At 41.2% G+C, this 24,625-nt stretch overlaps 1 protein-coding gene across 1 annotated transcript in view; it reads left to right on the top strand.

The window, feature by feature from the left end:
* The window catches only part of egfem1 (EGF-like and EMI domain containing 1), a 64,821-nt gene extending 40,196 nt beyond the window's left edge, over positions 1-24,625 (top strand). The window contains exons 18-30 of the mRNA XM_066646873.1: positions 446-580; positions 4,491-4,619; positions 12,607-12,735; positions 13,615-13,743; positions 15,401-15,532; positions 16,117-16,245; positions 16,350-16,478; positions 18,483-18,611; positions 19,375-19,503; positions 19,646-19,774; positions 20,195-20,323; positions 20,911-21,039; positions 23,501-24,625. Of these exons, the coding sequence (XP_066502970.1) occupies positions 446-580; positions 4,491-4,619; positions 12,607-12,735; positions 13,615-13,743; positions 15,401-15,532; positions 16,117-16,245; positions 16,350-16,478; positions 18,483-18,611; positions 19,375-19,503; positions 19,646-19,774; positions 20,195-20,323; positions 20,911-21,039; positions 23,501-23,547 (1,604 nt within the window). The 3' untranslated portion in view covers positions 23,548-24,625. The remainder of the gene's footprint in view (positions 1-445; positions 581-4,490; positions 4,620-12,606; positions 12,736-13,614; positions 13,744-15,400; positions 15,533-16,116; positions 16,246-16,349; positions 16,479-18,482; positions 18,612-19,374; positions 19,504-19,645; positions 19,775-20,194; positions 20,324-20,910; positions 21,040-23,500) is intronic.

Here is a 24,625-nt window from a genome sequence, read left to right as displayed (position 1 = left end):
CATGATGTATTTCCAAATTTCATTCGATAAGATATAAAAGATATTGATATGAACAATATAAAAGCCACAGAGAAACTGCAAAAAATCACACACAAAACATGACCTCACCATCAAACATAAACCTCTTGGCTTTGTCAATAAACTGATTAATAAACTGACAGCAGCGTCTGCAATGAATGTCAGTCAGCAACAGATGATGTAAATATTGAAAATGTGTTAAAAATTGTTATTTAAACATTTTAAATTGCGTTACATACATACATACATATATATATATATATATATATATATATATATATATATATATATATATATATATGAATGAACAACAATGAGTGAATGAATGAATAAATGATCTAGATGAAGAACACTGTCGCTTTCATGATGCTTTCTCTGACTGATACATGTCTCTTACCGGAATAACCTGTGTGTGACATGTCTGTAGATTGTGAAGCTGGGTTCTATGGAATCGGCTGCAGAGAACAGTGTAACTGCTCTGACGCCGGGCCGTGCAACCGAACAACTGGAGAATGCCAGCGGGAATGCCCTCCTGGACTGTATGGAGAGAAATGCCAACTGGGTGAGACCTATATTTTTCTGTTTCTCATGAAAACATTCACAAAGCAGTGTTTGCTGTATTGGGTTTACTGGTTTATAAAGTGTTTCCTTCTGAAGTTTCACACTAAATGTGAACAAACTCATGACTCAGTTACTCAGTTACACAGAGTGAGAGGGAGATGAAATGACTGGTATAGACACATACATACTTGTAGGGCAGGTCTGAACCATATTTCTACACAGTATTAATAAGATAATAAGATTAAAAGATATTAATGGAAAATAATTCTCACACAATTATCAGAAATGTTTATCTTTGTAGTTTCATTGTCAATTTTCCTTGTCAAACTATAGTCAAAGGAGTGGCTATAATTTTATCACTACATTTTCTATACATTTTTACTCGATTTCACAATAAAAGTACTTCCTTTCTGGTTTAAAAAAGGAAATATAAATTCATTATACTCCAATATTTATATAAGAATCCATATATATCATAGTTATACCATCATTAGCTGAATAAAAGATGGTTTGAGGATCTTTAATTTTGACCAGTAGTACATTAAATATATGTATAAAAATAATAAACACATTTTATAAGTTAGAAGATTTGAAGAGATTAAGATAAGATTTGAAACAGTATTTATATTTTATAATGTTTCAGGTCTTTGGTATTTGGCTCACCACTGTACCTTAGCTCCTCCAAACCAGTGAGATAGGCCTATTACCAGCCCATGTAGCCTGTGCCCTTGTTAAGTGTGCAAGGCTGTAGGGCACTTGTCCCTTTCATTTTCCCCGGGTGCTCTCCAGCGCCCCCAATACGCACTTAACGGGCCCTCAGTTTTCTTTTCTCCTCAAGCTCTTTGGTAGCTTTACCCTCTCGAGTCTTGGTTTCTTTTCATGTTCGTGTCTCGTCCTCGTCCCTGTTTTTCACGCTTAAACTCTATCACAAATGTGTGCACTTCAGAGTGATCCTAGAGAAAGGATTGTGGCAGTGCCGGAGTCTCACGCTGTTGCTGATCATTTACTGCATTTTGCTGCTCTCTAGTGACAGCACAGGGCAGCTGCAGTATGAGTTATTCTGTGGGAGTCAAGCACAATATAGAAATCCGCAGAGTGATGGGACTTTAGAAAGACATCCTCATTATCTCTGTCTGAGAGCTGATCTGATACAGAACAACATACGCCATGATCTCTCCCACATTACAGCAGTGTCAGTAAATTACATTACACTCTGTGTATGTGTGTGTGTGTGTGCGGGAGTTCATTTCCATCACATTTCCATCACGCTAAATTACAACAGCCTATGAACTATCACATTTAATATATAGATATATAGTAGTAGTAGTAGTAGTGTGTGTGTATTCCAATAACTTATAATATTTCCCACCCTTGAGGTGGCGCGAGTCCTTCGCAAGGCTACACACACTCACACATTCACTCACACACTCACACCTACGGACAATTGCGAGTAGCCAGTCCACCTACCAACATGTGTTTATGGACCGTGGAGGATACCGCAGCACCCGGAGGAAACCCACGCAGACACAGGGAGAACACACAAAGGGTAGGACTCTGGAGCTGTATGACAGTGACACTGCCTTTCATTGTTCCTTCCTCATGCTCTCCTGTACTTTTTACATTTGAGTCTTGGTTATGATCAGCATTTAATCCACTCACACTTTCCCCACTCACATGTTCACTGACGGATATTTCTAAGCTTTGTTGTGGCCTTCAGTTCTCATCCTGAAGTTTAGAATTACATGTTGAATCTGAGTTGAATTTGAGTAGTGTATCTTTAGAGTTTGATGTGAGAACTTCTGTTTTATTCTGCAGTGTGTGCTCAGTATGCTTTCTCACTGCCTGTAACCGATGGCGTTAGCTTTAAAGCAGCAATCAACAACAATAAGGAATGCCTTTATACTTATAGCTAGTGGCCTGGATTTGAGATATTTTTAATAAACATTTAACCATATCTACCTCTATGATATGAAGAACACTGCCCTGAGAGCAGCTATCACCATTAAATATTACAGATAACATCATCTGGCATGTTAAATATAATCTAGTCCTGATTTAGAGAAGTAAATTAACTTCCTGACAGCTACAACCTCAACTGCGGATTATGATCACTTTTCCACTTTATTAAATATAATCTAATAATGTATTATGGGCATATTATGGACATTTGATCTGACACACACACACACACACACACACATTCATTACAGGTCACTGCCTTCAGTTTGAGGCACTCTACGTTATAAAGTTAGTTTAAAAATATTAATATTGACAAAGCCAATAGGTTTTGATGGTGATGTCATGTTTATTTTTTATTTTGGCAGTTTTTCATATATCATATGGACAGAATATATATCATATTGACAGAAATGAAGAAATATATCATGATATAAATGTTGGCTTTATCTTCCAGCCCTAATCAAAGGTATTCCATATGGTGAGTCATCAGACTCAATGAATAACCAATTTTGATTTTAATATATGTTTTATAATCTATTTAAGGATATATTCAGGGTAAAACTGGTGTGTTTATCTCTGTGTTTGTGGATGTTTAGTTTAATACATCATTAGAAAACAGCAGCTGTCCTTCACACTGTGTGAAAAGTTAATGAAAAATGAACTAATAGAAATGCTTCAAATTTACTTGGAATTAAATCTGTTTACACTGACTTCCATTGAAATGATTCTGCGTGACTCTGGACCCACTGGGACCCTGAACTGGATAAGAAGTTTCAGACAATGAATGAATGAATGAATGAATGTATTATTCCTGACAGAGCCTATTTTTTGATTCCTATTTTTTTTTACATAATTTTGATATTTCATGTGTTCTCCCTGTGTCTGCGTGGGTTTCCTCCGGATGCTCCAGTTTCCTCCCACAGTCCAAAACACACGTTGGTAGGTGGATTGGTGACTCAAAAGTGACAGCAGGTGTGAGTGTGTGTGTGTGAATGTGTGAGTGTGTGTGTTGCCCTGTGAAGGACTGGCGTCCCCTCCAGGGTGTATTCCCGCCTTGTGCCCAATGATTCCAGGTAGGCTCTGGACCCTATCCCTAACCCTGAACTGCATAAGCGCTTACAGATAATGAATGAATGAATGAATTATATTTCATGACAAATACACCAACAGAAATGCTCCAAAAAAGAAAGCAATATTTTTACATTACAATACATTGATAGTGCTCCGGTTTCCTCCCACAGTCCAGAAACACACGTTGCAGGTGGATTGGCGACTCAAAAGTGTCCGTAGGTGTGAGTGAATGTGTGTCTGTGTTGCCCTGTGAAGGACTGGCGGTGGGTGTTCCCGCCTTGTGCCCAATGATTCCATGTAGTCTCTGGACCCACCACGACCCTCAATTGGATAAGTGGTTACAGATAATGAATGAATGAATGAATACATTGATAGTCCCTTTAAAGTTAGGGACGAGTTTAAAGTTTTGAGATACAAGGTTTTGTTTTGCCAAAAAGCAACAATATAAGTTCAGGATTAGTTGGAAATATAAGAGACAGGTTAAGAGACTCTCCGCTATGAGGAATAATCTTTCCACAGTCATGATTATTGTGCTTCATCACATATGGATACCCAGAGATGTCATTAGATCAGTTTTAAGGGGTCTATAGCACCCCCACCCAAAAGCTGTTTTAGCTATAGCACCTCCCCCAAATAAGCTGCCCTCTAAAATACAGGATTGTCCCGTATTTGGACACAAAACAGAATACTGGAGTTAGAGATTAGAAACAAACTGAAGGGACAATGTACTGTGTTTTGCTTCCCCCTTGTGGACATTGTTATGTAATGCTAGGACAGTAACTGTATCTCTTTATGCATCAGCTCTGTTACTGTGTAATATTGACACATTTGTATATTTGGTGTTATACTAAAACCCCATTTCCCATGTTGCTGTGTGTCAGAGTGTCCTGAAGGCAGGTATGGTCCGGAGTGTGAGGGAGTGTGTAAGTGTGAGAACGGAGCAGTGTGCAACCATGTGAACGGGACCTGCAGCTGCTCACCGGGCTGGACCGGAACGCACTGTGAAAAGAGTGAGCTATAAGATTCTTATATATACACACACAAACACACACACACTGAAAACAGAATGTGATTTTATTACTACATTTTACTGTCAGATTTCTCTCTACACACTGCACATCTGTGTAACATTTGTAGTTTTACCTTTTTCAGTTATGTTTCAGACCCTGTTCTTTGCAGTGATGAGGGAATTGCACCATTTGAATAGAATAGTGCAATAATACATCATTCATTCACATGTAATCCAAGTCATTCAGATGGTTTTAGTGTAAAACGGCCCATTTTAGAGAAAAGAAATCAGTCTGTGGTGTTTATTGCCTCTAGGAAAGCTCCTGACATAAGGCTTTTAAATTTCTTTGCCGTCACCACAGGTTTCTTACTAAATGTTTCTTCTGAAATCAGTTTTATCCTCTTTGAGTGGAGCTTATTGTCTGCAGTACAATCGTTTACTCCTCAGGGGAAACACCAGCATGGCCACTTCCTATCTATCCTCATCTTCAAATAAATCAGCTTAAAATGGGATGAGCATCAGGGTGGATTTAAGGAGCGAAAGGCTGCCGGTAAACAAAAGTGAAACGTGAGGTAGATAAGCCAGGACTTAATTGCTTTTGCTCTCAAATAAAGAAGAGTGATGAGTCACCACTCTGAGCCAACCTTTGTGAGAGAAATGTCAGAATTGAAAAAGCACATTTTTCAGCACGAGATTGCAGTAAATTTTTGTTTTTCAACATCAATTGTACATAATATTTGCAAATGATTCAGGAAATACTGAGAAATCTCAATTAAAATAAGGCAAAGCTGGACATCACTGTTGAATGTGTGTGACCTTCAAGCCCTCAGATGGTAGTGCAGGAGAAACTGCCACACTGCAATGATAAATACAGCCATGTGGGAGAAAAATCTGAAAATCTGAAAACACAGTTTGTGGCTGCGTAAAAAAGTGCAACTCATTAATGCCTCATAGTCACAGATTATGTGAGCTTGACTGTCTACACTTCCTAAGGCACATTGTGAAGAGGAGAGTTAGATATTGGTGACTACAGACTGTTGATAGTCTTGTATTAACCAGAACGAGCACTCTGATGTTCCATTTATACACCTTCAGCAATTTGTATCCTCAGTTCCCAAACAAATAAAGTGTGTGATTAAATGGAAAGTTTATGTAACATAAATCCTTCCTCTGCCCCAACATTTTTGAGTCTGTCCAAGCCATCATATTTTTTATATTCACAAAACGGAATCAAGTTGGCCAGTGCAAGCATTTGAAACTTTGTTGTTGTACATTTTTTTTTTCAGTTAAAAATAAGAATCAGGAGAATTAACAAACATAGAATCTTGATTTTATAGCATTTTACAAAATATCCCAGATTTTCTGAGAAAATGGGTTTATATATTTAACAGGAAGGGGAAAGTGTGAGAGTCAGAATCTGTCTCTCTCTCTCTCTCTCTCTCTCTCTCTCTCTCTCTCTCTCTGAGAATCACTGCTGGATGCTTGACAACATTTCTTTCTTAATGAGACAGCCACATTCATCTGGGCTTCTTTACAGCAAAACCACGACAGAGACACAACAGATACACACACAACCATGGAAACACTTTTCATCAACATTTAGACAACAGAAAACAAGACAAGCGTCTGCCACCCTTTACTCATGGAGCTAAGACACTGCAGCCCATTCCCACATTTTGTTTCTGGTAAAGTGTGTTTTACTGAACCCCACTGGAATATAATCACCACTAAACAAACCAGCTGTGTTCATGACTCGGCATCTCTTCATTCTGACTGTCTGTCTGATTTGTCATTACTCTGATGGCAGTAAGTCATTATAAACAGGGCCATCACTGAGCAGACACACACTAAGAGACTGGCTAGATATGTTTACCACAACAAATCCTTCCCCTGTGGAATCAGGTGTATTGGAACAAGGAGGAACTTGGGAACCTGCTGGGAATGTGAGTGTTTTAACAAGGTGAGTGTATGGAGTGTGTGCTCGTGTAAGTAAAGGCTGTAGGTTGACCCAGACATGGTGTAATTACACTTAAACCAGTGTCTGTGGCTCAGTGGCTCAAACACACACACACACACACACACTCACACACACAAACTTTAATATGGGAGGATGTAAGGCCTGTGTGGAAATGAAAGTCTCTGATGCTATCAAGGCTAATTTAGGAACAGATGAAGGAGTTTGAGTTTTTATTTGAGGGAGAGAGTTTATTATACTCTATTTATTAAAGATCTAATTGAAAGTATATCATTATTGGGGAAATATCATGGTTTGTACCAATATTGTGATAATTTACCACACTGTTGCTATGTGTGATTGTGTTGTGGAAGACAGTACTTCAAAAACTTTGATTTATTCAAATGTCATTCATACACATATATAATTGATGATATAGGTTGTAAATGACATGATCACAATCGAGCCCCAATCTCATAATATGTTGTCTGTGTACTGAGATGATGACAATAACATGGTTACCTTCCAGCATCTACAATTTAGAACAAATGTCATCAAAGGATTAGGACAAACATAGCAATCAATTTAGACAATATACAATTTATTCAGACTCATGAATTATGTTATGTGTTTACAGTGATGATCTTATATGTAAAATGATTTTGGTCAGATGCCACGATTTCACTTTTTTATTGCAACCAAAGTACATTTTTGTGCACTTTCATAGTTAAACTCACTCCACCTGTCTCTGTTGTCTCTCTGGCACTGGAGCGGAGAAAACTAAGATGCTGGATTCCTTGTGTTCCAAGCAAGCAGCATTTTAAACACAGTCCAACCAGAGTTCCAGATCTCCAATGTGTGCTGTACCTTATTCAGTTGCAGTATCTGGACTTTTTTAATGAGCAAAGGGTACATTTGTCAACTAATGACATGCAAAAAAAAAAAATGAAATGGCATTGCATCCAGTGCCTGAACAGATCTGATGTGACAAAATTGCTTTTCTTCATAATGTTGTGTGTAGAATAGAGGAGAGGAGTGGGTTAATAGAATGTAGATCAGTAAAAGTCAGAGTCTGCTTCCTGGAGTGTCCTAATGAGGTGCTGTGTATAATGAAATTCTGTGTGTTTTCCTGTCCTGCTCACTGTGGCGCGGTAGCCTTGGTGACTCTACGCTCTGCTGCCACTGGAGGATGTACACACTTTTAATGTACTTTTATATGAGACGCCCTCTGTACAGATGTGGGTGTGTTTGTGTGAGCGTGTGTATGTGTGTGTGTGTCTCTCTGTTTCTTTAATTCTTGTGAAAAAGTCTACTTAATTTTGTACTGAAATAGTTATGCACTACTTTGGAACCACAAATTTGTACTAAATCATGACTAATATGTCATTTAAATGATATAATGTAAGACCTAAAGTTTACTAATTACACTAGTGATATGGCCCTGTGAAGGACTGGCGTCCCCTCCAGGGTGTATTCCCGCCTTGCGCCCAATGATTCCAGGTAGGCTCTGGACCCCCCGCGACCCTAAATTGGATAAGCGGTTACAGATAATGGATGGATGGATGGACTAGTGATATGTTATTGTTGCCACTCTTCAGTATATTTGACATATATTTCTCTAAACGTCCCAAACCGTGCTCTGGGTCTGTGTGCTCTGAGTGTGATATGTTCTCCATGTGTCTGTGTGGGTTTCCTCCGAGTGACTGTCTGTGAGGAGTTTGGTGTGTTCTTCCTGTGTCTGCGTGGGTTTCCTCCGGGTGACTGTCTGTGAGGAGTGTGGCGTGTTCTCCCTGTGTCTGTGTGGGTTTCCTCCGAGTGACTGTCTGTGAGGAGTTTGGTGTGTTCTTCCTGTGTCTGCGTGGGTTTCCTCCGGGTGACTGTCTGTGAGGAGTGTGGCGTGTTCTCCCTGTGTCTGTGTGGGTTTCCTCCGGGTGACTGTCTGTGAGGAGTGTGGTGTGTTCTCCCTGTGTTTGCGTGGGTTTCCTCCGGGTGACTGTCTGTGAGGAGTGTGGCGTGTTCTCCCTGTGTCTGCTTGGGTTTCCTCCGGGTGACTGTCTGTGAGGAGTGTGGTGTGTTCTCCCTGTGTCTGCATGGGTTTCCTCCGGGTGACTGTCTGTGAGGAGTTTGTTGTGTTCTCCCTGTGTCTGTGTGGGTTTCCTCCGGGTGACTGTCTGTGAGGAGTGTGGTGTGTTCTCCCTGTGTTTGCGTGGGTTTCCTCCGGGTGACTGTCTGTGAGGAGTGTGGCGTGTTCTCCCTGTGTCTGCTTGGGTTTCCTCCGGGTGACTGTCTGTGAGGAGTGTGGTGTGTTCTCCCTGTGTCTGCGTGGGTTTCCTCCGGGTGACTGTCTGTGAGGAGTGTGGTGTGTTCTCCCTGTGTCTGCGTGAGTTTCCTCCGGGTGACTGTCTGTGAGGAGTGTGGTGTGTTCTCCCTGTGTCTGCGTGGGTTTGCTCCGGGTGCTCTGGTTTTCTCCCACAGTCCAAAAACACATGTTGGTAGGTGGATTGGTGACACAACAGTGTCCGTAGGTGTGAGTGTGAACGTGTGAGTGTGTGTCACCCTGTGAAGGACTGGCACCCCGTCCAGGGTGTGTTCCTGCCTTGCACCCAGTGATTCCTTGCAGGCTCCGGACCCACCGCGACCCTGAACTGGATCAGGGTCAGCACTCCTATTGTTTGACGTACAAATAATTTTTGTTTTACTTAACTAACTGAACACTAGAAGAAGTGTGATTCCAAGAATAACAGGAGATGTGATGTCATAGCCATAGATCCTATTCATAAAAGTATTTCTACCACATACAGGGCATAATCCTCATCACAGAGTCTGCCCCCTAACACATCCTACAGAGAATCTTAAGTGTAGTGTATGATTAGAACATTTCTTTTTCAGATTTGCCGGTCCACCTTAAAGGTGACATTCATGAATTTATATATATATAAAAGGTTTTAAGACAACGTTGAGACTCCAAATGTTGAAAAGCACAAACCTAGATGAGAATGTTGTTCTATTCCTGCTCCATAGGTGGGTAATATTGATTTACTTTTGCTGTTACAGTTACATTACTTAGGGTGGAACTGACTCTAAAGTCAGGAGAATGCTAACTGCATGAAAGGAAACACCGTGCAAAAGTGCTACACGACTAAGCAACTTGAGTTACAAATGAGTTTCTGTGGGAATTCAAACAGTGAATAAAAACTTACAGATGAGTTGTACTTCAGCCACATTACAAACAACAGTCGTTTCATGCTCAAACATACAGTTCATCATAAAAGATGCAGAGCTTCTGAATGTAAACAAACCAGAGAGAACCGCAGTTCCCCATAATTGTAGATTTTCCCTTTAAGGTCGAACTTATTCACCAGAATGTAAATGCTGCACCATTTAAAAGTGGAACAGGAAATGTGTATAACAATCCTAGACTCGTTTTCCCGAGTAACTTTTACAGTGTAAAAGCAGGACTGAGGGATGAAGAGTATTTTTATTACGAATATCTGCAACCAATTGTTAAGAACTGTGGTGAGAGAATGGATCAAATTAGGTTTTTTATGTTAAACAACTGCAACATGACAGTGACCTGATTGGATTTGGCAGGTACATAACAATTCATGGGTTGCAGCTGTCGTCACTGTACAGAGTAGCCGCCATAGTGGGGACTTACACATTACTCAAACACACAACTTAAATTTAAACTCTGATATTTACATTTTTTTATTGTTTCTGCTAACACTTTTAGTCTCATTTAGACGGTAAACTTAAAGAAATATAAGCTGCGTTAGATTTGTAAATAGAGCTCTATTAGCCTGTGTCAGTCCTTAGAGGAGCTCAGGACAAAGTAGCGGCCGTACTCCCTACATAGTCCACATCACAGATAATAGAACTACTAAAACAGACCACACTTCGATGGTGAACATTCTTACGCCAAGACCTTTGTACAAGGTATGAAACCTTGTATTACATAAGGTGATTTTATTGAATGGAACATGTCATTTCTCAATTATTTATTAATTAGTTAAATATTATAGGCCTATGTTGAAAATAAATTATAGATTATTACTTTTTAAGCTCACCTAAATATATAAGCAGACTTATTTATTGTCTAGAGCGACACTCCCATGCAAACAACTAATGCATCTTACATTTATAAGCAACCACAGACACATGCAACAAAAATACAATCTAGTAGTTAAAGCAACACTGGGTTAGAGCTGGTTTTTGTAAATTTGCTCCTGGGCTCCCCCTACATTTGCAGGGTGTAAATCACTTTTACAGAACTCACCTGAAATCAAGGTGGAGGGGGAAGGGAGGAGGAAGTTTCCTACCCTCCTCCCGAAGTTACATAGTGCAGTTTCTGCAGTGCTGAGCCTGGAGTAGCAAAGACAGAGACATTATTCTCTCTATTACAGCTCAGTGGAACACCACAGTGATTCTGAAGCTGCAATTTTGATGTGAAAATACTACCTAGGGTTGCTTTTATTATCTTGTAGGTTGTTTTGGTTGATTATGTTGATATGAATTCTCCACCTTTTAGCCATAGTTTTTAAGGTGTGTGGAGAAAGGAGGTGAGGCTACAAGGGTAATGTAAATGTTGTATACTATTTATTCTATATATTTATGTTTGCCCTTTGATGAAATGGCACCCTCTGCAGGGTGTGTTCCTGTATTGCACCCAATGATTCCAAATAAACACATCTCAATTTTGAACAGAACGAAGCTGTTACTGTAAATGAATGAATGGATGAATATTTACAATTTGAAAACTGTAGCTACATCAACATTGGGAACATTCTATTAATGTATGTGCACCCAAATCATTTAGTTTTGTGCTTGTAAGTCTTCAGTGCACATTTTGTGGAACTGTGAGACCAGTGAGAGTGAGAGCATGTGTGTGTTTTAGGAGAAATTTCCTGAGGCAGCCCTCATTAAGTCGGGCAGTATGAGGGATAAGTGCATCCATGTTTTTTATTGGGGTGGGATGCTTTTTAAAGAGCATTGTGGGGGAAGGCTGACTTGTTGAGTGCGTACACTCCTCTCATGCAATCTTTCCTGGTAGTTTAATGGATCTTATGAGAGGTCCTATAAAGATCTCTCTTTCTCTCTCTCTCTCTCTCTCTCTCTCTCTCGCTTTTACACACACGTGTCCAGAGGAGGCTACTGTCGTTCTGTCTTTCCCATGACTCTTTCTCTCCATATTCTCTCCATCAGCTCTAATCACATGGCTAATAGCTAGAGCAGTGAAGCGGAGAGTGTTTTTGTAGGATGACACACTTAAGGTCAGCTCACCTTTTCCAGATTGCAGATTATCGTCAGGGAACACCAGAACACTGTTCAGCAGAATTAAAAACTATTAATAAAAACGCACATCACTGCATTGATATTCATTTATTTAAAACAAATTTACAGTTACTCAGACATCTGCAACCATTTATTTGACACAACCACAGATCAGCTGTGTCTGTCTACTCCTTGGGCTAGAGGTGAATTCGCCATGATCTCGGCCTGATAGTATTCGTTTACACCTTTAGGTGGCGCTGTTGTCCATAGGTGCTGAGAGGTCCAAAATAATCAACTTCCAGTCATTTGTAAAAAGCAAATAAATGATGTCGAGCCTCAAAGAATTAAATCTTACTGTGATTTTATTATTTATTATTTTCTTTCAAAGTGAGAAAGGGGACTATCAGGCTACCGTCCCCACTGACATGTTATATCGACATGTTAGGTAAGAGGGGTCCAAGAGCAACTGTGGTCAGAAACTGACCTCTTATGAAGGGTTTGGGAATGATTAACACAATGCAGAGTGTCTGGGGAATGTATTTGTAACATATCTACTGCTATAAGACACAACACCGTCACACCCTTTCAGTTCAAGTTAATGCCTTATTTCTAAGAGCGGCAATTTGACCCTTAAAAGGGCTCTACATGATATTTGTACCTTAAATTTAGAGCTTAAAAATCACTGTGATGCTCCACTGAGCTGTAATAGGGAGAATATAGGTGTGGTTTATGTGTCTTATATGTAAATACATGTATATTTCAGTTTGTCTGGACGGATTCTATGGTTTTGGCTGTGAACAAGAGTGTAAATGTGAACGTGGTGTTACCTGTCACCATGCAACAGGCCAATGTGTGTGTGAGCCAGGCTGGACAGGGATCAGCTGCGATAAGAGTAAGTAACACACAACAAAGTATAAAGCATGCATTCAGGCTTATTATCACTTCTATTGTTAAGTTACAGCCATTTTCTTCTGATTTTACAAAATAGCTTTTGTTTGTAGATATACTGTATATAACTCAGTCCCCAGCTACAAGCCAGTCACACCTTCTCCAACCTACATCCTTAACGGCAACTATATATATATATCACCAACCCACACACTGTGAAATAAGACCACCCTGTCAGCTTTCTTTGTGCTGCTTAAGGCAAAAAAAAAAAAAAAACAGGATAAAACGAGCCATTCTCATTCTGCTCCACATCTGACGTCAAGTGCAGAGACTTTAGAATTGCTCCCGCCCTTGTCTGAGTCTGTCCAATCACAGCGCTGGACCCGCATTTATGTGAGAAACTGAGAACAGAGAAGAAGAGAAACAAGCAAAAACGGCTAAAACCCAGACCTTCTGCTCCTCGCTTCTCACTGCTGTGCACTTGGGGTTGGAGTGAACAGCGAACAGCTCATTATCAATTAAAGGAACAGGAGCTGAAAGCGGGTGTCCTGAACAGGGCTGTTTACACAGGGGGAGAACACTGCTGTGTGGTTTGATTCTTGTAAGGTTTTGACCAAAACGGATGTTTCATTAAGACTATGTGCACTTGTTAACTTTAACGTCTGGATGCATTTTGAATGAACTGACATATATTTCAGGCATATGTTATATTTACAAAAAAGATTCAGCTTTATGTTGACTTGTTATATTTTTTAGAATTATTCTTAGGCTTGTGACTAAAGAAGAACTGAACATATCTTTGGTAACTGACTACTTCGAGGGTACATGGAAAACTAAAAGGTTTTAGTCAGTACTCATCTGTCTGTGTGTGTTTGTACTTTAGCATGCTCGCCTGGATGGTTCGGTGAAAACTGTTCACAGGTGTGCGAGTGTCCAGTGGGCGTGGCCTGTGATCATGTGACCGGCAGGTGTGGTTGTCCAGTCGGATACATGGGAAGCAGCTGTGAAAAAAGTGAGTATCCCTCTCTTTTTTAATACACAGGCTCATACCTTCATTTATTCATCCCTTCACCTATCACCAAAACTGCTGTCATTTTTCAGCATAAATATTAGACTAAATGTTAGACAGGGAGAGTGAACCTTTTAGCCAAACATAAAATGTTGTACATGTACAATGCAATGTTTTAGTGCAGAAACTGTTAGTTTATGACTTACACTATGCACTACATAGGGTGGAGGGGGATATTTAAGATTCAGTCAAAAATTTTCCAGATATGAGTGGCTCTTGCCTTTTTGCATCCCGTGGGATTGTGGGACAGTAGTGTCCAGTACTCAGAAATCAACTGCTTAAGTATGGATTTTTTAGTCAGCACTGACACTACACTACACACTCAAAACCTGGTTAGTATTAAGTGGGACACACCTAGCATTCATCCACCCAGCTTTTCAGCAATGTGTGTGAGACTAAGGTAGAATTGGCAGCGGAAACTCTCAGCAAAAATAATCAGAACATCGCACTCTGTTGGTGAGATAAGGAAACTGCAGTTATGCCATGAGCTGCTGTTTTGTGGTATAAAATAACATGTCTGATTTGATCCTGAAACTGATGGAAAAGGCTCAGTACATGGGACCCTCAGACTCTTTAGGCTTCTTTCATCACCCCACTTTCTCCACAGGCCTGAAACATCTGATAAAGTTTAGTACACTGTGCCAACTTAAACAGCGAGCTTTGTTTTTGTCTGTGAGAGGATAAGAGCTCCAGAGTGGAACAGATACACACACACACTGCCTCAGACATGCCTAATGACAACGGTCTAATTACTCTCTTTTAGTCTGGAGTCATAGCTTATCGCTCATACATGCCATCACAGCACACAAACACACACACACACACACACACACACACACACACACACACACACACACACACACACAATTTTGTTATACTGTTGACATTTTTCAAATACATACAAATATCTGCCAACATATCTCTCCATACAACCACTGTTTCCTGTGTTTTGTGTTCTTCATTTCTCAAGTTCTTTTAGTTTTCTTACAGTACACGGGAACAGGGAAGTGTGTGTTCTCCTCCAAGCGTGTTCAACTGACCAGTGACAAGTTTATAACAATTTTAAAAGAACTAAACAACTAAAATGACTACACCGTTTCCCAGTCGTGTACTTCTTAATTAATAATAGTGTACAGTTTATACTATATACTAATTTTAATAGTATGAGTTCAGCAGGGTAGTGCACATATAATAACAAACTAAACCTTTCTTTCTTACTAATGAACACGTGATGAACCATTTATGTGACAAAGCCCATCATACCAAGCTGCTGTTTCTTCACTGTCTTCAATATATTTAAATGCTCTGTCACAAATTGTGCCATACCGCCTACATAGTGCACTTCATAGATTAAAAAACCTTAAATGTAAGACAGGGAGAATGAATCTTTTAGCCAAACATAAATGGTTTTACATGTACAATGCAATGTTTTAGTGCAGATTGCACTTACACTATGCACTACATAGGATAGAGGTGGATGTTTAAGACACATTTTTATTATACTATTGACATTTTTCAAATACATACAAAAACCAACAGAACCTTTCTCTCTCTCTCTCTCTCTCTCTCTCTCTCTCTCTCTCTCTCTCTCTTTGTGAAGTGTGTGTGCAGGGCAGGTTTGGACTGAACTGTTCTCGATTGTGTATGTGTCCCGGACCTCAGTTGATGTGTCACCCCGTCACTGGAAGGTGCACCTGTCCAACTGGTTACTATGGCAACCACTGTCAACTCAGTAAGCCAAAACATTAAGACCACTCACAGCTGAAACAAATGAAAATGATCATTAAAAGAACAGCAGATGTTAAAGGGACACTAGGTAAAATGCGGTATTTTTGCTCATGGCCTCCCCCTACAGCTGCAGAATGTAATTTATTTTTACAAAACTGAGATCTGTTCTGGGAGGTGCCTGTGGTTTCCTACCCTCCTCTAGAAGATACATAGTGCGGTTTCTGCAGTGATGAGCTTGGAGTAGCAAAGACAGAGCCTCTATTCTCCTTATTACAGCTCAGTGGAGCATCCCAATGATTTAGAAGCTGTAAGTTTAATACCACTTTAATATCACTTAATTTTGCTTTAAGGTCTGGGGCATTGAGCTGAAATGGTCAGTACCTGCCAGGATTTGTTTAAGAAAGGACAATGTGTGATTTCACAAAGGAGCAGTCCCACAAAATATTAATAATTCTTACAGCAAGAATAGGAATCCTCATATGATTCACAATGCAGATTGTAAATCTACTCTGTAGAATACTTCCTTTTGACATTAGTCTGCTGACAGAGCGCTTAAACAATCATTCTCCGTGTCTTTGTCCATATCAGAGTGCAGAGAGGGGACCTATGGCCCCGGCTGTAAAAAGAGATGCCGCTGTGCCAACGGTGGACGCTGTGATTTCAAGACTGGCGCCTGCCTGTGCCCACCAGGTTACATAGGAGCCAACTGCAGCACCAGTAAGAGCCACTCATTCAAGTGTTGAGCCAAATTAGAGCTTTTTGAAGAGCCCTGAATTCAAGGCCCAAAATACAGAGCTCTCATGTTTCCATTTGTATTTCAGGCTGTCCAGTAGGCCACTATGGGAAAGACTGTGCGAAGATGTGCACATGTGGTGAGGGAGGACAGTGCAATCCAGTGTCTGGGAGGTGTATCTGCGCTCTGGGAAGAACAGGGCAGTCCTGCCAACAAGGTAATAAACTTGTTTTCCAGAGGATGGTGCTACAATAAAATTTGAGTCACCTTGAAACACACTTGCTGTGAAGATTTGATTGCAATCACCCTCAAGTGCATCAGCAAGGTCATGTACTGATTTTGGACGTTAAGTTCTGGATCCCTGATGCCAGTCTAGCTCCTCAGGTGTTGGATGGTGCTCCATTGTTTCCTAAACTGCAGTTCTACTGCTCATAAACCAGAGCTGGGGGGTTTATACCCTGCTAGCCTAAGTTTGAAGCAGCTGCACATAGCCTTAGGGTCATGTTTGGTTGCTCCAGAGTGCTGCCTTTCATTCTTTGCATCTCTATGGAGATTATACAAGCTGTGCTTGCACAATTGAGCATCGTAAACCTTGAAGTAGCTGAGTTAAATGATTATTTGCTGTGTTTACAAATGGTTGGACGTATAGTGTATATTAGTCTCATAATTCCAGACTCACAAACACACTCTATTACAATATGAAAAGACACAAGGCCTTGGTTACTTCAGAGGCAAAAGCAGATGTGTAAGTGCTCTGAAGTAAGTTTCTCTTTAAGAAAGTGGAGGCAGAGAGGGATTTTCCCCTTATTCGCCATGTTTAGTTTTCTTAACAAATTTTCTCTATTTCCTGTGTGGAGGGAATGCGGTACAGGCGTCTATTCTCCAGAAGAACAGAAGCCCCATCACATTCCTAATCTCCCTGCTTTTATCACCCGTTCCGCAACTGCTGCATTAACCGAATGGGACTTTCCGAAAGCAAGAGGCCTCTTTGCTGCGTTCCCTTGGAATCCTGTCTACATCTGTGGACGTGCCACTGCTTACGCCAGCGTATTCAACGTTTACCCACAACTCCAAGTAGCTGCTGGTCCGTGTCGACAGCCCTGGCCAAAAAACAAAAAAATAAATAAGCAGGAAAATCAAAGTGATTCATTTTATTGTTCCCCTCGGCCTAAATTACCCACAGAAAACATGATTATTCTTTTATTTTGCTGCCAAATTATATCCGCTTTGCCATCCTGCTAATGATCTGGGGCTTAAGTAAACTTAAAGATGTGCGTATGTCAGTGTGTGTGTACAGGCATACACTTATGTGTGTGTGTGTGTGTTTGAAGAGAGTTGAGACTTGATAATTGCAGTCACTGAGAAATTCAGAGTTTATTTGAAATAAATGTCTGTGCTTTTATGCAGGCGGCAGTGATTGGGATTTCTCAGAGACAGAAGTTTTATTATAATGGATGTGTCCGCTTTTGGGTGGAAGTGGAAAAACCGTGTCAGTGTTTTCCTTGTTCAACACAAAGAAAACAGAGGATCCTGAATACATGTGCATTTGAGAATCGGTGCTAGAGCAAATCACGCATCCTTCATCACGTCCTTACGTTAAAAAAGTAATAATTACGTATGAGTGAATGCCACACACTGCTATTAATTCTTAAATGAAAAAGTGAAGAGATGATTAACAAGAAAACCAGGTTTTAGTAGTGCCACATCCATCACACTCCTGAGAGTGGGGTATTCAACTGTGAATGACAGGGTATGACAGTGTATGTGAAAATATCCACAGGTGTGAGTGTGTGAGTCACAGGGTGAGTGTGTTAAACTATCCACAGGTGTGAGTGACCGGGTAAGTGTGTGAAACTATCCACAGGTGTGAGTGTGTGAGTGACTGGGTGAGTGTGTGAGACACTGTCCAAAGGTGTGAGTGACTGGGTGAGTGTGTGACACTGTCCACAGGTGTGAGTGTGTCAGTGACTGAGTGAATGTATTGACTGGGTGAGTGTGTGCTGCTCTGTCAAAAATATGTTCCTTCCTTGCACTAAATGATCCCACCATGACCCTGAAGCAGATGAAGTGTTAGAGAAAATGTGAGTGAAAGGATGAATAAAGGAATCACTTTTAATGTTGGACAGCCGTAGATTGTAACATACAGCATAAATGTACTTTATTAAAGTGTAAAATACAGCAGTTAAATGTCTGCTAAACAGCTTACTGTTGTGCCCTGTAGTGTGTCCCAGGGGGCGCTATGGAGCACAGTGCCGCAGTGTTTGTGGATGTGTAAATGGAGGTATGTGTGACCCTGGTGATGGAACCTGCAGATGTGGACTGGGCTGGACCGGCACTCATTGCGAAGAAGGTAAACAAACAAACAAACTAGCATTCAGAAAATACACAACAATCACAACATACAACAGCAACCACCTGAGGGTAATGTACAGTTTTGGAAAACAAATTCACTCGTCACATACATGATTTTTGTAGTTCTACATTTTAATACTGTAGTATGTGGCTATGCATACTATGTTTTCCCCCTTTCTCGCTATTCTTACCCACACGGGACCCCCACAGAGCAGGTGTGATGTGGTGGTGGATCATTCTCAGTGCTGCAGTGACACTGATGTGGTGGTGGTGTGTTAGTGTGTGTTGTGCTGGTGCGAGTAGATCAGACAAACCCTGTGTCCACTCACTGTCCACTCTGTGAGAAACTCCTCCCTCGTTGGGCCATCTTGTAGATGTAAAGTCAGAGACAATAGCTCATCTGTCGCTGCACAGTGTGTGTCGGTTGTCCGAAGAACTAGTCCTTCATCAGTGACACAGGACGCTGTCGGCTGGATATTTTTAGTTGGTGAGCTATTCTCCGTCCAGCAGTGACACTGAGGGGTTTAAAAACTCCAGCAGCACTGCTGTGTCTGATCCACTTGTAACAACACAACACCACGTCTGTATCACTGAAGCAATGAGGAAGATCCTCCATGGTAAAGGAAGCTGTTAACAAGGACAACAAATGTAGAATAGTTTACTTTCTTCAGCCAGTGCACTATAAAATGTACTTGTACATTGTAGTTTAGTGAATGCAGTGAGTTAGAACCCTGTTATACACTGTGCATGTGTTTTCGCAGTGTGTGTCTCAGGCCGGTTTGGAGTTAACTGTGAGCAGGAGTGTGTGTGTCAGAATAACGGAACCTGCGACCGCTTCACCGGATCCTGCTCCTGTACAGCCGGACACTACGGACCCACCTGCCAACACCGTGAGCTTTACCTGTCTGTACACTCACAGTGACCAAGACACAAGGCTAGAGCTGAACAGTGTTTTCTTAGACTCTAGAAATATAACATAACAAATACAGATTAAGATTTTAAACCAGGAGTGACTTTACATTTCTTTCCCAGAATGCCCTGCTGGATTTTTCGGCCACCTCTGCTCACAGCCCTGTGAATGTGCTCAGGGAAACCTGTGTGATCATGTGACAGGGCAGTGCACATGCCCCCCGGGTTACCATGGAGACCAATGTCAGAAACGTACGTAACTCACGTTTTATAAAACTCGTCAGAAACCTAGACAACAGCAAACAATAGAACAATCAAATGGAACGCTCCATTTTACATATAGATACTGTGCTGTAAGAAGAAAACAGGATATGAATGAATGAATGAATGAATGAATGACAGAGATACTGGACAGAGTTGAAAACTGGAAGCTGTTTATGTATAGAGAGATGGAGATAGAGAGAGAAAGTGTGTGTGTGTGTGTGTGTGTGTTTGTGTGTGTGTGAGGACATCTCAGTCACAGGTATTCCCTGATGTTTGTGTGCGTGTGTCTCTGTGTGTGTGTGTGTGTGTTGTGCGGCCTCACTGCCCATCCCTGAGTCCGTATCAGATTGCCGTACACGCAGATGCTGAGCAAGCACTCCCAACTTGTGTGTGTGTGTGTGTTTACAGGTTGTGCACTGGGCCATTTCGGTGTAAGCTGTGTACATCAGTGTAACTGTGCCGAGGGAATCCCTTGTGATCCAGTCATGGGCCAGTGCCTCTGCCCCCCAGGGAAGACTGGAGAACTCTGTGATAAAGGTACACACACACACACACACACACACAATGAGCATAATTCAGTAATGCAGGGTTTAAACCTGCTGTTTTTCTCTTTTAATCAATAGAGAGCGTGCTTCCATCCTCAGACTTGGGATTTGATCACTGTTATAGGCTCATGACCCTCAGAATTCCATATTTTCATTGGCTCCCTACTCGACCCTGAACTGGATAAGTGGTTACACACAATGAATCAAAATGATCTGTAAATTAGGCACTTGTAGGCAGCGCTTGACCTCACACGCACAAACTGATTCATCAACTGCGCTGAAATCTCTGAATGTTTCCCTGTTTTATGAAAGTTGTATGAATTGGACGATGAATAATTTGTAAGTGAAAATCTGCACATGTGAATATGCAGTGTTAACAAATAAGGACCACTATTTATGGATGAGTTGGGAGGGCATTGGTGGTCCAGAACTGACTTCACTAATGGTTTTGTGGCTGAATGCCATCAAAATCTCACAGAAATTTTACAACATTTAGTCTAAAGCCTCTCTCTCTCTCTCTCTCTCTCTCTCTCTCTCTCTCTCTCTCTCTCTCTCTCTCTCTCTCTCTCTCTCTCCCAGAGTGTGAAGGTGGATGGTATGGTCCTGGCTGTACTCTACAGTGCCGCTGTACTAATGGAGGACATTGTGACCCACGCAGTGGACGCTGCGAGTGTCCACTAAACTGGTTAGGACCAACCTGTGAAGAAAGTAAGTGTGTGTGTTTGATAACAGTCAGTGGGCCAAGTAGAACCACCCCTCATTAACCCCTTTTTTGCCCACTGTTAAATCTGTTCTCTATTAAACATGTGCATTTCTGTGCCCTGCTGCTGTGGTTATTTTTTAATGTAAATAGACTATTATTTATAAATACGTTTTGTGTCACAAAGCACACAGGAATAGGATTAAAACTCCCACACACACCAGGTTTTATCAAAACTACACTGAACCTAATAAACTAACTGTGGAATAATTGCAAATTCTTGGTGCATCCAACAATAAAAGGAGCTTTATTCATATTTTATAAAATTATTGAAAAGCAGAAGCAAACAGAATGATAATTCCTTTATATGTTTTTTAAACTAGCGTTTATGAAAGTTTTGTATTCATGGGTCTAAATTTTTTTTAATCTGAATTTCTGAAATTATTTTAAATCTGATTTTTTTTTATCTAAAGTTTCAAAATCTGAATGTTTCACCATCTCACAGGATCAAGTTTATAAAATGCCATATAAATATAATTTAAATATTAAAAATGTTGATAAATATAATTAAAATATAAGAAATTCATATACATCCATCCATTCATTCATTCTCTGTAACCCTTATCCAGTTAAGGGTTGCGGTGGGTCCAGAGCCTACCTGGAATCACTGGGCGCAAGGCAGGAACACACCCGGGAGGGGGCGCCAGTCCTTCACAGAGTAACACACACTCACACATTCACTCGAACACATTTTTTTGTTTTGCGTCGCCAATTCACCGACCAAAATGTGTTTTTGGACGGTGGGAGGAAACCTACGCAGACACAGGGAGAACACACCACACTCCTCACAGACAGTCACCCGGTGGAAACCCACGCAGACACAGGAAGAACACACCACACTCCTCACAGTCAGTCACCCGGAGGAAACCCACGCAGACACAGGGAGAACACACCACACTCCTCACAGACAGTCACCCGGAGGAAGCCCACACAGACACAGAGAGAACACACCACACTCCTCACAGACAGTCACCTGGAGGAAACCCACGCAGACACAGGGAGAACACACCACACTCCTCACAGACAGTCACCTGGAGGAAACCCACGCAGACACAGGGAGAACACACCACACTCTTCACAGACTGTCACCTGGAGGAAACCCACACGGACACAGGGAGAACACCAAATACACACAAATATTCAAAATTCAGATTCAAGTGACATTCAGATGTCAGTGACTTAGCTCCATAGGTGTTGGGCCTGTACGTTTTAAGTTGTATATTTTTCATATGCTTCTGCACATCTTTTTCTTCTACCCTCTATCCATCTATCTGTCCATCACATGGCACAGAAAGTGGCTTCTTGGCTGAAACAGCTCAGAGAATCTGACAGCCGGAATGTGTGTGTGTGTATGTGTGTGTGTGTGTGTGGGTGCTTGGGCCTCTGAGCTGTTGAGGTTCCTCTGTCTCTCAGCATATTGGCCAGTTATTCTGACAGTTACTTTAAGCGAACCACAGCAGGACGTCTGCGAGTGTGTGTGTGTGTATGTGTGGAGTTCGCTTTGAGCCATGCTGTCTGACCCCCCCTCCAGTGCTGCCCTGAAGGGGGGGTCACACTCCATGCATCCCAAATCCCCCTGAAACCTTCCACATTTGCTTTTCATTTTTAAGCTCCCTTGTTTTTACTCACTTCTCTTTTTTCTGCTCTTTCCATCGCCTGCTTCTCTTTGTCTTTCATCGCTTCTGATCCACTTTCTCAATCCCTCTTTTTTAAACGTGAGCACATGGCATATAAATGCAACATACATTTGTTAAAAAATGCTTATTTGCAGTAAGTACTTCACAAATTGTTATTCATGTTAGTAACTTTGGCTGGACTAATATCCCTAGCCTTGTGTGAATACAATATGACAAAACACATCACTGTGCAGTAAATAGTTTGTTAACAGTGGGCTACGGTTGCCAATCAAAGCATTCAAAAGGTGTTATTCCATTAGCAGTGCTGGGAAAGAAAGGATGAATGAATGAATGAGTGCCATTTCTTACATAGTATTCCTTTAAATACCAGCTACCCTCTTCAAAATCATTGTGATGTTCCATTGAGCTGTAATAGGGAGAATATATCCCCTGTCACTGCTACTCCATGCCCAACACTGCAGAAACGGCACTATGTATCTTCTGGAGGAGGATAGGAAGCCCCAGGAGCAAAGAACCCAAATGTTACTTTGTGTTCCTTTAAGAGACAGGGTGTTCCTATTACTAAATTAGCTGCTTTAAAGCAACACTAGGTAGCATTTTTACCTTCAGCTTCATTGTGTTGCTCCACTGAACTGTAATTGGGAGAATAGAGCCTCAGTGGTTGCTACTCTGGGCTCAACACTGTAGAACCTCCGCTATGTCACTACTGGAGGAGGGTAGGAACTTATTGTGACAAACACATTATAACAGTCTCTTCTTTCTCTCTCCACAGACTTGGCTGCACTCTCTTTACCTTTGAAAAGACGGCGAGGAGTGTAACTCTGCGTGCCCTAAGGACGGACACACACACACACACACACACACACACACACAGACACAAATGAACAGAAAACCACAAAAAACAGCTGCTTTAGTGTGAATTTTTGTGTGTATGCCACAGGTTTCCTACATTCTTTTAAAAGAACTAAGATTCACAAGATTAGAATGAGGCATAAAACACATCCTTGGTCACTGGGTTCATTCGCTTCCACTCAGGCGCCATCAGTCATCAAGTTTGTTTGTGTTTCCTCTAAAACAGGACTACATGGCACTCTGTTTATCACGGTGTGTGTGTAAGAATGCAGATTTTAATATGATTTGGCCATATAAAACTTGCAAAAATGCTCTGTCCCAAGATAGTACGTGCACATGCAGACATTTGTGTCTGTCCATGAGGTCCAACCATGTTTCTCTATTACAGGACACAAGCGTCCAACCTTGTGTTTGAATCCACTGCAAGGTATAAAAATATGACTGAACCAGGCCTGGAACATAACACTCACAGCGCCTTGATCTTCCTCCATGTATCACACAGAGCTTACACGGTCTAAACGGTGCTTAATGGTTTTTATATCAAGTTCAGCAAAAAGTATCCCAAATATTTTGTGCTGTAACAATGACAGCGATTGTAATTATTATTTCAAAACGTCCAGCGTGGTCCTCTCCGTCTGCTTGAGCGCAGGGTGTGGATTTGGAGCTCCTTATGGATTTCCTGTGATGTGATTTCTGTGACAGCTGTAGTGGAAACGTGTAAATATCCAGTTACTTCCCCCGTTTAGGTGGAGCGGCTTTGTGTAAATTGTTAAAAGCCAACTGTCGACCTGAATCGGACTGGCGTAAACCAAGACTCGAGTCCCTGAAGATCAGTGATCCACCAAAGCTTACATGCCAAACAGCTCTAATCCCGACAAATGACCAGCGCTCGTACTGTAGTTTCAACAAAAGGGAAAAAATTAGATGTGAAACGAGAGAGGTTTTGTTTTACTCTGTATACTTTGTATTTACTTTTTTTTTTTTTGTATTTATGTGGGGTACTTGTGAAGCTCAAATACTGTCTCGCTGATCAAACGCTGAGCGA

This window comes from Hoplias malabaricus, chromosome 1 (genome assembly GCF_029633855.1).
Source record: "Hoplias malabaricus isolate fHopMal1 chromosome 1, fHopMal1.hap1, whole genome shotgun sequence".
Classification (NCBI taxonomy): domain Eukaryota; kingdom Metazoa; phylum Chordata; class Actinopteri; order Characiformes; family Erythrinidae; genus Hoplias; species Hoplias malabaricus.
Note: the sequence above shows the minus strand (reverse complement) of the source record. Positions and strands in the feature narration are given on the sequence as shown.